Source organism: Molothrus aeneus, chromosome 13 (genome assembly GCF_037042795.1).
Source record: "Molothrus aeneus isolate 106 chromosome 13, BPBGC_Maene_1.0, whole genome shotgun sequence".
NCBI classification, from domain to species: Eukaryota; Metazoa; Chordata; class Aves; order Passeriformes; family Icteridae; genus Molothrus; species Molothrus aeneus.
Window position 1 is genome coordinate 4913357 of NC_089658.1, and position 13642 is coordinate 4926998.

The 13642-nt window shown below is 39.8% G+C and overlaps 1 protein-coding gene across 3 annotated transcripts in view; it reads left to right on the forward strand.

The window, feature by feature from the left end:
* Positions 1–13642, forward strand: part of ACSBG1 (acyl-CoA synthetase bubblegum family member 1) — a 35979-nt gene that overhangs the window by 18767 nt on the left and 3570 nt on the right. The window contains exons 5-13 of one of the 3 annotated variants that reach the window (XM_066558599.1): positions 439–559; positions 2338–2418; positions 4863–5012; positions 7386–7562; positions 8047–8228; positions 8840–9073; positions 9635–9852; positions 11623–11762; positions 12761–13007. In XM_066558599.1, coding sequence (XP_066414696.1) covers positions 439–559; positions 2338–2418; positions 4863–5012; positions 7386–7562; positions 8047–8228; positions 8840–9073; positions 9635–9852; positions 11623–11762; positions 12761–13007 — 1550 coding nt within the window. The remainder of the gene's footprint in view (positions 1–438; positions 560–2337; positions 2419–4862; positions 5013–7385; positions 7563–8046; positions 8229–8839; positions 9074–9634; positions 9853–11622; positions 11763–12760; positions 13008–13642) is intronic. The other 2 variants (XM_066558600.1, XM_066558601.1) reach the window with 2 other exon arrangements.

Consider the following 13642-nt stretch of genomic DNA (forward strand, 5'->3'; position numbering starts at 1 on the left):
ACCTGTTAATTTGGATTTTACTTCTTAAGCTGTTCTGTACCAATGGAATCCAAATTGGTATCTGTGTACAGCTTGAACAAAAAGAGGACATAAGTGAGGATTTTTTTACCACTTCCTGAGCTAACTCCTGTGTAACCTTAAGTGAGTTAAGACACTGAGTCCCAGCATCTTCTACTGAATAGAGATTACTTTTTGCAATGAGCATAAATCAGAGATTCATGTATATCTGAAACAAACATTAGAGCTGTCCTGCTGTTTGCTTCCACATCTTCATACTCCTTCAGGTTTCATCTGATCTTTGATTATTATTCTCTTTTGATACTACGTGCATGTGTATGTGTGTGTCTGCATATAAGTGTATGTTCTTATACATATATACATATTTTTATATATTTTTATATATTCATATATATTTATATATATAAATTTTTGATGCAGAGGAATTGTCACAGGAATATATACAACCAATTCTCCAGAGGCTTGTCACTACATTGCCCATGACAGCAAGACTGATATCATGGTTGTGGAAAATCAGAAACAGCTGGACAAGATAATGCAGGTAACAAGGTGGCTGAATGATTACTGAAAAGCCACAATTTTTCATTTCTCAATGCTGTGTTGGTACCAAATACCATGTACACTCTCTGTATCATGAAACCTTTCTTTGTGAAGTGTGTGTTGTTACTCAGAGATCTGGTATCTGGTGTCAGAGCTCATTGGTGGCTCTGACCCTCTGCAGTGTCTGTGGCTCCAGCAGAGAACTCACTGGATGGTTCCCTGCAGGTTTACCTGAAAAAACCCACATTTTGATCCCATACTTTTACTGTCACCACCTGATTCTGTTTGGAAAAACACCATCCACTTGAATGGAAGAGATTATGCTGATGTGGGTTTGTAAAGGTCTGTCAATTTAAATATTAAGGATGTCAGTGTTCAGAATTTTCTCTTTCCAAGGTATCATCTTTTCCTGCTTGTAATATCAGCCATAGGCTCTTGAGTTTACTGCACTTTGGTTTACATGAGACAGAGCTTAGTGAGCAAGCAGGATCCTCCTTAAGTGAACAGTCTCAATTTTGACAGAACTCTTGGGCAGCTGAGCCTGCCTTTCAGCAACTGTGCCAGATGGAAAGACCAATGTGATGGCAAGGTGACTTGGGAGAGGAGCACAGGCAGCTCTTGAGAAGGGCTTGTCTGTCTGTCAGATGTTGAGGGAAGCCTGTGGATTCATCAAACTTGCACCAAATGGCACTGTTTGCTGAAGGAGGAGGGCCCTCCATGATGGAGCTTTCTGCCAAGACCACATACCTGCAAGAGAGAAAATATGCAGGTTTTTTTCAAATGTATTTAATATAAATTGTTCATTAATTACTTTGTATTTTGTAGTTGTGTTATATATGCAATATGGAGGAAGAGAGATTTTTGTAAGTATTCTATAAAAATACACAGTCAGATAAGCCTTCTTGCAGTGTCATTGACACAATACCAGACTATGCTGTTGTGGACATGGGGAGAAGAATCCAAGTGGAACAACTCAAGGGGTTTGGTTCATACACATTATGTAGAAAAGGAGAGCTCTGGCCAGCACTGCTTTATCCAGCAGAAGGTTTTTTTGAAACTTTTTTTCTGGAACCCAAGACTGAAATAATAACATCTAATAATATGTACATACTGGCTACCATCAAGCCACTGCTTTTGTATTGTCAAAATTCAGTTCAAAATGTGATTAATTGAAAGGTGTCTGTGAGGCATGGGGTCTCACAGAATTCAGTGAAATCAATGTTTCCTATAGGCCATGCAAAGCACACAAAGAGCTGCTGAAAGCAGCAGCCACTGCTGTCTGCCTGTAAGCCTGCAGCTTTATATTTTTATTTATCTTTACAATGTGCATACAGCTTCCTTTGATTTTTTTCCTTAAGGAAGTAGAACTTTTTTTAGCACTTGAACATCACTTTTTGCTGTCGGACTTTATTGGTAATCACAGGCCTGGGTCAGCTCCTAGCTTGGCCTGCACTGTTCCTTTATGTGCCCTTTTGTGCATTATGAGAAAGGATGCTGAGGAGCCATTTCTGGTCTATTTTTCATTTTTTAAACCTTTTGACTGAAACTAGATTTCCTGAAGCAGACTGTGTAGTCTGTGTGGACTCTGTAGTTCCCTTCCCTCTCCCCTGCCTCTAGTTGAGCTGGTTGGTGATGAGTTTAGGGGAGATTATTTGGAGGTGAAGGGAAATGGGAGGTTTTTGTGCCTGTCAACCCATTACAGTTTTGGCAGCATTAGAGTGGATAAAAGGCCACATAAGATATGAGTAATAAATAACTTTGTTTTAAAAAATGCAACAGATCTGGAATCGGTTGCCCCACTTGAAGGCCGTGGTGCTTTATAAGGACTCCATTGCAGAGAGACATCCAAATTTGTACACGGTGAGTGAATACTAGAACAGAGGCATAACCAAATAATGCATGGGGTCACACCCATGTAGTACAGTAAATATGTGGGCTGTTATTTATTTGATACATTTTTACTGGGATTATCTGCCTTTAGAATGCATTGCTGTGTTCCAGCAAACACATTCAAAAGCTTTATCAGCTTTTTCTGTTCAAATTACCTTTGATACTTCACATTTAAGAAAAGAGCTACCTTGCTTTACTGTCTGTCTCATGTCCTCCTAATTTTTAACTTGACTGGGTTATTTAAACACCTGTAGGCTTTAAGTGGGAATGTGTATTCTCAAATGGTTAAAAAAAAAGTTGCTCCCTGGTGCCTGTGAATTTGGTAATTTTTTTAAAAATCCAGTATTTTAACTGGACTACAGATCAGATTTTAGGCTGAAAAACTTCAGCTGTTGAAAATACATATTGAAGAGAAAAACACTGTATTCAGTATATAAAAATATAATGAACAGTGAACAGCATAGAAACACTTTAAAATACTTGCAATTTTGATAATCAAACAAGAAAAAAGTCTTCTGTGCCTTTTTTGTCTTGCATATAACTTAATAATAAATTGTTACTGTTCCAATACTATACATACTGATATAGAGCATGCCTTGCATCTTGTACAATAAAAATGTTAATACAAAGGTGATCTTACTATTTAAAAAGACTTGGTGCTAGCATTTAATTCTTGAACAACTTGCACTTACTGAAATCTAAATGTGTAAGAATTGCTGTATTTTTAAACACTGGTTCAGTGTTCAGGTGTCATGTTGGACATTTTCTCAGACGAGCAGGGTAGCTGTGCGTGTCTGACAGGTGCCATAGTTTATGTCATCTAAAGGAAAAATGAGAGCTCAGATACCAGAGGCAGAGATGATTGTTGCTGAGGTGTGATGCAGAGCAAACCCCCCGCCCACGCGGTGTTTGATGAGAGGGATTTGTGCCGTGCGATGAGCGGCGGCAGGAGCAGAGCTGGCTGAGCAGTGCGTGCTTCCAGAAGGCAAATGCAGAGTCAGGAGTGTGGTGTGACTGTTTCTGTACCTTCCACACATGCTGGCATGCCAACACCATCTGTTGCAGGTGCTGCTCAGTAAACAAAGCCTGTGCAACAGATTCTCAGTGATCAGTGCATTCCACTGTGAGAATACAGTATGGTCAGGAGAGCAGGAACAACTGCTCAGTGACATACAAACAATTACGTCCTTCACACCACCAGGCTTTCCAGGAGCTTGTGAAATTGAAGCAGCCACATTCTTGTGGGGAAGCAATAGAATGTGACAAATCCCTGACTTGCTACAGAGCTGTGCAGTGCCTCTCTTTTCAGAGATGTGGTTTGTTGGAAGAAAGTATAAAACTGATGAATAATCCTTGGGACAGCCTTGCCACCCAAGAAAAGGCGATTAAGGTGCCACAGACACTGACTATTGTAATCTTAGTAGCCCAGGGCAATGCCAGATGTCTGAAAGAAGATATTAACTACCCTCAAGCAGAGGCTCTCCTTTTTTACCTCTGTTTTCTCATCATCCCCATTACTGCTTTGTGGTCCTAGATATAGCTCCAAGAAATTGCTGAAAAATGAAGGTACTGCACCTTGCATTTAAATATTACACTTCTGTAGAACAGTATGAATCACATGATTGCAATGGGAAACTGACCTTTTGGTTATCAATTTTCTTTAAAAATTCTGTGATACTCTAGTTTCCAATTAGCATTGCAATCAATGCTACACTTAAGAGCATATTGGGGTGTGCAACAGAAGTATTGGGGAGCAACCCATATAATACAGAGGAGCAGGTTCAGGATTCTTCTAGGCCAATTTGTGTGGCACAAAAGTCCAGTGTCATAAAAGTTTTATCTCACTCTAGTGAGTCAAATTTGAATGGAAGTTGTGACCAGCATCATCATATTTTTTCCTATAAAAGAGCACATAATTTGGGCAAACATTCACACATCTAGATAATGATGCTTTTGCAAAGAAGCTTTCATTCAATTGCTTTATAGTTATATTTATATAGTGTACAATGCATGATAGATGGGCTGTCACAAGTGTACTCTTAAAAATGATGCATCCAGATTCCTTTAATACTCAAAATCATTCTTACAGTGTGAGAATGTAATAGAGTTTTAGCCTCTGTGACTTATTCATAGTACCCACGTTGGAGGAGGAACAGTATTACTATTCCTTCTTAGACATTAAAAAGATTCATGACAGCACAATTTTAGATAGTCTGTTTGCAATTCACACATTAAGCTCTAAGATAGACTCACCATATTTCTTCCATAGCCAAGGTCTGGGGAAACTTGCCTTGGACATGTTTTCAGAACAAGGCACTGAGATGTTCTAACATTTTTGAGACAGGAAAGGTGCAGTACCATGTCAATTTGTAGGAAGTCATTTGGTATGCTGTATTTTCTGTTCCATGTTCTAGATGGAAGAGTTTCTGGAGCTGGGAGGTGACATCTCTGACAGTACTTTGGATGACATTATTAACTCCCAAAAGCCAAATCAGTGCTGTGTTCTGATCTACACCTCCGGAACAACTGGGAAGCCAAAAGGAGCCATGCTGAGTCATGACAACGTAGGTACTTTAGGCTCCTGTAGCAGAGGAACAGCAAAGTGTGGGGATATTTATTCCTGTGGTTTGAGATGGCTGGTACATCCTAGAGGCCTGAAATGCTTTTGCTTTTACAGCATGGATAGGGTACTGCAAAGCAAAGGGCAGTCAGCTGTTTCTGGTAAAGTACAAACAAGGTAAAGAATGAAACTCCATTCAAACAGCCCTTCACAAAGTTGAACAGTTCTTTATGAATATGAAATTTTTATTCACTGTATTTCTTGTGAGATCTAATGCATGAATTCATAAATATAGTTCACAGATTGCCATAAAGTCTCTCAAGTGAATGTCATAGGTCACTGTGAAATGAGGAAATCATACACATCAGCCAGCTACTATCAAAACAGCCTGATGGACTGCTTTTGCAGATTTTATTAAAATTGGAGGTGGATGTGTGGATTTTTTACTTTGGTGCTTTTTGTTCCTGGACTTGTGTGCAGGTTTCTGTGTCTGTCACTGGAGGATAATACAGCTCCAGTGCTCAGTGCTGGTGCTGACAGTAACCCTACCTGTGTTGTTGCAAACAGAAAATTTCCAGTTATAGACAAAAGCAGAGTTGTTTGCTAAAAGGACTTTCCACAGAGGTTTGCTTGGAAAGATATGTGTTTGGTGTCTGAGCAGGAGTGGAAGGTGGTAGGAAACCTTTCTGAATACATAGAGAATCTGTGCAAAGGGATGGTCTAAGTTGAGACCTCACCCCTTAAAGCAGAAATTATTGCAGACATGCACAATGTGGAAACAGCGATTCACCCAGATGTAGGGAATTAGTGCACTAGTACCTGGAAGCAGAACATAATGAACTTGGGAGACAAAAAGACTGACTTGATGTTACAAATCTATGCTCTTTTATATCAAAGGAGTCTGGTGTCATTTCCATGCCAGCTGCCAAACTATTCTTGGCTGCTGATCACAAACAGGCTATTTTTATGTTGACAAACAGTGGAAAGCATGCCATGCCTGTAGCTTTGCTGCTGCCTTCTTTAGTCAAAGATGTTTGCCACCGTTCATGTGCAAAAGCAGTGCTGAATCAGTCCTGCATGACCCTCCCAGATCTGCTGTGAGTGTGCCTGTGTACTGTGAAGCTTGAAGTAGAAGCAATGAATACAGACACATCTTAAAGACATCCTGTTCTTCCTACTGTGTGAGTCTCCCTTAGCTGCTTGTCCAGTGCTGCCACCTAAACTTGGATGGCCTGGCCTGGCAGCACACTGCTCTTTAAAACCCTCTCTTGAAAATCTCTATTTCCTTAGGCCAAGCCTACACTTGCACCTTCTAATTTTTTACAAAGGAATGTGCTGTGATAACAGGAATACATGTTGTTTATGTCTGTACTCTGCCATCTTGAATACTCTCATTTCTGTATCCTGCACTACCCAGTTTAGATTACAGACTTGTCTGAGAAAGAGCTGTTTCTTTTTGTTGCTTGGCATTTTCTTGTTTGGTTTTTTTGGGGGGTGTTGTTTGTTTTGGTTGTTATTTTTGTGCACATATATCTTCTCCATTGTCTCTCACACCATCACGTATATTTATGTGTCTTCCATATGCTATGTTCTGATGATGAAGAATGCATATGCATATTTAGCATCCTTGAATTGCATCTTCTGAGATCAAATGGGAAATAGGAAGAAGGAGGGGGAAACATCATCCAGGTTCACTAAGTCAAGCAACACAACTTCAAAACTATTCATGTATGTGCTGCCTCTCATGAGAGGGGTGGGTGTGTATGTGTCACTTGGGAACCACTGCAGTGAATATCCCAGAGGCTTCCAGAGGAATAGAGTACAGCTGCTATCTTCCTCCTGAGTGCTTAGCCAGGGGATGATCAGTACCAGGCAATGAGCTTGTGGCTGATTCTAAATTGTCCTTTGAGCTCGCTGATCACTGAGTATTTATTGTTCCTTTTCTAACTTGCAGATACAGCACTGGTGGAAGGTGCCAGTTTAATAAAAAGCCTGCAAAGATGGAGAGGTGGAAAGGAAGGGACAGATCAATTTGTTTGTCATCCATCCAGCCCATGGCTGCCTGGCTGAGTGTGTCACTAGGGCATGGGCAGCTGCTAGCATTCACAGCCCAGTCAGGCAGTACAAATGCTGTATTTACTTATGTTATCTGCTCTTCTGTATTGCTGCAAAGGTAATCTGGCTTTTGGCAGTGTCCCCAGGGAACTGACAGACTGCTGTGTGGTCAATACTGCAATGTCTGTCCGTGAGCACAGATTTTTCTCAGTTTCATTAGCATAGCAAGAGGATAACAAGTTTGTGTTAAGAGGAAGAAAGGAGAATAACCCAAACCAAAATCCCTACCATACCTAATGTGTTGTATTATTTATTTAAACAGATAACTTGGACATCAGCCCATTGCAGCAAAGCAGGAGGTATGCAACCTGCAGAGGTCCAGCAGGAGTCCATAGTCAGTTATCTCCCACTCAGCCACATAGCTGCACAGATCTATGACCTGTGGACTGGAATCAAATGGGGAGAGCAAGTTTACTTTGCTGAGCCAGATGCTCTAAAGGTACCTTGTCTTACATTACATCTAATTAAGATTGCACTTCTTTCTCTTAAAAAAACATCCCAAGGAGAGAATATGATATTTGAAAAGTTGTAGAGGATGAAGATTGAGAGTCCATTGTTGTAAAAGTTATGGAAAAATAAAGCTCATTGTATTTGTGACCCAGTGCTCTAGATTCTAATTAAAATATATAATTCATGTTCATAAGGTTCTTTTAAGGCAAAAGAAGGATAAGCAGTTATTGGAGAAAAGGGATGCTGGAGGAACTAACCATGTGTGGTTTTCTCCTTGTGTATGTACCTCCCCCAGTGTGTCAGACTGACACATATTAGTGCCTATGGGTGACTGAAGTGAGCTCAGCCAGCCCTTTTTTATCTTCTACATATTTAGTGATGTTCTACAAAATGAAACATTCAGGTTTTACTTCACCAAAACTCCTTCTCTCTGCTATGTGCCTTTTGTTGAAATTATTTCATTATTATAACAGGGCAGCTTGATCAACACACTAAAAGAAGTGCAGCCAACATCTCACATGGGAGTTCCCCGAGTATGGGAGAAAATCATGGAGAAGTTAAAGGATGCTTCTGCTCAGTCAGGATTTATGAAGAAGAAAATGCTTTCCTGGGCTATGTCACTTAGCTTAGAGAGGAACCTGAACGGCTCAAACAGGTGTGTTGTACAATGAGTGAGATTTCCAGCAACCTGAAAGTAGCAATTTGCTTGTAATAAACCATGAAGCCTCAGTGAGACTCTTTGTATAAGTGGGTAAAATCTGGCTTGGCAACACAGCAAATAGGGTGCAGGGGGGAGGGTGTAGTTATCAATTGTTATTGATATGAATTGTTTTACAATGAAGTGGGGGAAATTTCTTATGCAGAATGGTATTCCAAAATATCATTCCATGATATTCCTTTGCTCGTCTTATCATTCAGTTTCTCAGATAGATCTTGCAAATTTCAGATTTGAGTGGTGTAGGTTCTCAGAGACACATTTAACTGATAAAAAATCAGGTATACAAGAGCTGTGTTGTATAAAATATGTTTTTATAGATTCTTTGTATTTGTTGAATTCAGATACCTAAAGAGTTGGAGGTAGGAAAGATCCAAAGGTAGGAGAAACACCAAATAAATGAAAGGAAGAATGTGTCACCTTACTTAGGTTCTAACTGCTGTCAACACCCAAAACCAAATGACAAATACATGTCCAAACAAAATCTGTGCCTGATTGTGTTTTGAAAACTTCCTTGGTTGCTCTGACTTACTTGTGTATTTTGTACTCAGCAGTGATCTAAAGCAGCTCTGGACAAGATTAGCAGACTACTTAGTGCTTGCAAAAATCCGTAGTGCACTGGGGCTCTCTTCCTGTCAGAAGCACTTTTCTGGTGCTGCTCCTCTCAATACAGAAACACTGTATTTCTTCTTGGGTCTGAACATCACCCTGTATGAGGCCTATGGGATGAGTGAGACCACAGGCCCACATTGCCTGTCTGGGCCTTACATTTACAGGCAGCACAGGTAATTTTGCTTTTATTACTATTTTTAAAATACAATCTGTTTCATTTTATCTATGAAAAAAGGATTTATTAAGCTCAGCAAAGATACTGCAGCTTATTTTATTTTCCAAGTGCATTGCCACTCTGTTGTGACTTTGGGAGTCAGAGTAATTTCCAGGTCAGAATTTGAGCAGGTTGACTCCACAGCACACTGTGCCAGGAGCACTGAAACTGAGTTGCAGCATTGTAGCCAAACACAGTGACTACATCTGACATGAACCCTAGCCCTTGCCCAAGGGAGGAATGCAAGACCTCAAAACCAAAAATGCTTTTATGCCTGCAGATACAGGGGGGGAAAGCAGCAAGCACAGGCCAAGACAGACTGCCAGAAAGTGCTCAGACACCCTGACAAATCCACCCTAATGAAGGAGTATTCCCTGGCCGTTGGACAGCTACAGCATGGTGATGATTGCAGTCATGGATACTTTGACAGTTTCAGGGATTTGGCATGTTGGCCACCTTACCAGTATTATGTTTGATGTTTCTGTGATACTTGTGGGGTTTTTCTGCTCTTCTCTGGTAGCTGTGGTAAACCAGCACCTGGATGCAGAGTGAAACTGGTGGACAAAGATACAGAAGGCAATGGAGAAATCTGTTTCTGGGGAAGGACTGTTTTCATGGGTTATTTAAATATGGAAGACAGAACAAAAGAAGCCTTTGATGAGGAGGGGTGGCTGCATTCTGGAGATTTAGGAAAGCTAGACAAGGATGGCTTTCTCTATGTCACTGGAAGAATTAAAGGTAATAGGCAAAACCTTGCTCTCTGTTTATGGTAAATGTTCAGCACTATTCAGTCATCTCTCAGTTGTAGTCCATCTAATGAAGTGTCTTTCCTCTAATACCAGCAGCATTGCCCTAACAGGAAGGTAAAATAAACTTTGCTATGAGAAAACCACAGTGTGCTCTGTGTTCAGGGAAGGTATCCCTCTAGTCTGTAGTAGGTGGAGATAATTCAGTTCCTACAACCAGGCTTTTCATCTCCCACACCTTTACTCAGTATTAATTACAATTAGAAATATAAACTACCAACACAGGTTTAATGTGTCATGTTTGATTTGAATGATATCATTAAGCTGTCCAGTCTCCCTCTGAATCTTGCCAGTGTCTTAATTGCACATTAGAATGTTTAGGGGGGAAGGAGAGGCACCCTCTGCTACAGAGAAATTGGTGCTGTAGGTCAGAGGTTGCTTCCTCTGGTGTCTTAGATTAAGTGTTTACAGAGACCAGAGCTGAAGCTGGAGAGCAGAAGGGAAAGCTCCAGCTGAAGCAATGCACTGAGGTGTTACCACAGGACACTGGCTGGAGGCTCATGAGACTGAGACTAGTCATTGCTGACTTGGAGGCTTTCCTCATGGTACATATTCACACAGTGGGATTGGTCACAGGCACGATGTAACTGAGGAGGATTTAAGAATTGAGTAAATATCATCTTAGAACTTCAGATGAATCACTAGGGAGATAACACAGATGAGTGAATTCGTCACAGGTGGCATCATGTCCTGCTAGGAATCAGGACTGAAGTTGGTAGTATTAATAGCCTGCACCAAATGCAGCTGTCTTGATTTTAACTTTTCTTGTCTGATTCATTTTCCTTTAGCACAGCAGTAACAACCCCTTGTCTCAATTCATAACATTTGTGTTTCTCTTATATCTGGCTGGATTGCTTAACAGCAGTTACTGTAAATGACAGGATAGGTAGACAATCTGAGATAAAATAACCATATGTCCAGTTTCACTGAAGTTTGAAATCCAAGTCCAAATAAGGACAATGAAAAACTAAGGGCCAGAGACATTGGTAGAGGATCTGAGACAAAGACAAGACTATTACAAAAGGAGGGTGGAATGAAAGGAAAAGTTAGACTTATAAAAGCCTGTCTCTGTTATTTGTTGAAGCGTGTTCTGAACTGCTGCAAAGACAATTATTTGAGCACAACTGGAAGTCACCAATATAACAAAAACAAAAAATTGCAATTTACTTAGAGAATACTCAAGTTTGTAATAATTTCATGGAATATATATATTACACTTCAGGACAAATGTTGTTTTTATCAAGCCTTCCTCCAGTAGTAACTTATTTTTGTCTGACCCCTCTTGGTGGATTCAAGAATTGGTTTTAATCACGATAACAATGAACAATGAACTTGCTTTTTGGTGAGATAGCAATAATAGAATAGTGGTTGAATCCTATGCTAATTTGGAAGAGATGATCTCTCAAAGAAAAATTCCAGTTATGTAACAGTCCCTTGAGAATAAGCTGTTACTGGATAATGTAAAAAATATCTGGAGCAAATATACTGAGGGACAGCTGAGAACTTGAGCACACATTTGAAAAATAGTAGCATTTTTGTTTTGAAGATAATTAATAGGATTTGTGGTATTTGAAAAATATTATCTTGGAAAAAAGACCTCATATTTTTTATGTCAGAATAAGAAGAGCAGGTTGAGGCAGACATCAGCCTGATCTCTGGAATTTATTTGAATGCAACTAATAGCCTTTCTTTTTTTACCTAGATTTAATTATTACAGCTGGAGGTGAAAACGTGCCTCCAATTCCAATTGAAGATGCTGTTAAAAAAGAACTTCCAATTGTTAGTAATGCTATGGTGATTGGAGATAAGAAGAAGTTTTTGTCAATGTTCCTGACCCTAAAGGTAAACCAGTTTTAATACTGCCTTCAGTGAAGTTACACACCTGAATCTAACAAAAGAATAATAATTTTGAACCATTTGTAAAAAGACCTAAAATTAGATAGGAAGATACTAGCAGTGGGAAAAAATATGTAGCAACTACAGACAAATCCTGCTGGGTCTAAACCTAGGGTTACCTGGTCTGCTAAACATCCACATATTTACTGCTGTTTCTCCTACAGGTACAATAAGAGCTATTTTCTATTTAAATGCAAATTTTTATATAGGAAGTGCTGGGAGGTTGAGAAGTCTTTGTTACAGAACAACAATATCTTTTATGCTTACACATGAGCAAAACCAACAAATGTTTCTGTTATGGGCAAACTCAGAAACCTTCCAACAGAAACATTTCTCTGCAATTTGTTATTTTTATAACACAAGAATGATGACTGTGGAACAAAATAATTAATAGTCTTGTTGTGGTATAAGCTTCAATTGAGAAATCACTGTTCTCCTGAAACATTTGCAATTCAGTTGTGTGAACATACCTAGTGAATGCCACTTAGGTGTTTTGAAGTTGTTTACCTCTATGACTGATACTCTCTATCTTCAGGTACAATAGAAATAGTAATTTAAGAAGTCTAGGGACAGTTCTATCTCAAGCTGTTTACATTACACCATAATAATTCCATTGAACATGAGCTAAATGTTTCCTTGTAACAATGGAGTCATTTGGAAAATATGGCAGAAATTCAAGGTCAGAGATGGACTCTGTGGCCTAATTCATTCACACGTTTTAAGTCTGTTCATGACATCTGCATATAAGCCGAAAATATTTACATTGGTAGCCAAGTGGAAAGTAAAGCCCTTTATGATCTGTAGGTGTTTCTGCTTTTTAAGGCTTACAGAATGTTTGTGTGTTTATCCTGAGCCTTCTTCCCAAGGGGGAGGGCCTGGTCAGAGAACCTGTTAATGCCTTTTAAGAGCGAATGTTTAATGATTCACTTCATTTGATATTTTAGAGTGTGCTGGACCCAGATACATCTGACCCTACTGACATTCTCACAGAGCAAGCCAGAGACTTCTGCCACAGGAGTGGTAGTAAAGCCACCAAAGTGTCCGAGATTGTGGCTACAAGAGACGAGGCGATCTACAGAGCCATCCAGGAGGGAATCGACAGAGTCAACAGCACTGCTACCAACAGGGTTCACTGCATTCAGAAATGGATCATCCTGCCAAGAGATTTTTCCATTTCTGGGGGAGAACTAGGTAAGACTTACTGTTTTATCTTGAGGTACACAAAGTTAAAAGGCTGCTAATCTAAGAATATTCAGTAGAGGAAGAAAAAGTGGTTATGCAGTGTGTGGTAAGGAATACAAAAATTGGAGGTTTTGCTGTGCACACATTTATGTATCTGTGCTCATTTGCATGTAGAGCTCTTAAATGTCAGATTGTTTGGGGTAATTAAGCAATTTTGGTAAATTCCATATGCATTAAAGTATTAATAACTTCCTGTAATAATACTGAAAGTGATGCCTGGAATGGCTACCTAGAACAGAGGCTAGACAGAGTTAAAAGAGAAAGGATAGGTTTTTATTGAAAGGCCTTCACAAGATGTATTTTGTGAAGGCCTTTCAATAAAAGTGCAGGAGTGTCACAGAGACTACACCCAAGATGGACAACCATCACATGTTGTTTGGTCTGTTTGCATTTTGGAGGTTAATGTCCAGTTACAGCTTCGGGCAGTGGAGTCTCATTCCCCTAGTTTGCCCCCTGCCTCCCCCCCACTTCACTGTAGTTTACATGTTTCAGGGCCTGTGAAAATAAGGTAGCCTTGGGTTTCAGGCCTAGAGAGAAACTGTTTTTTCTGAATAAAGTGGGAGAACAGTAGCTGATAGGCTGTG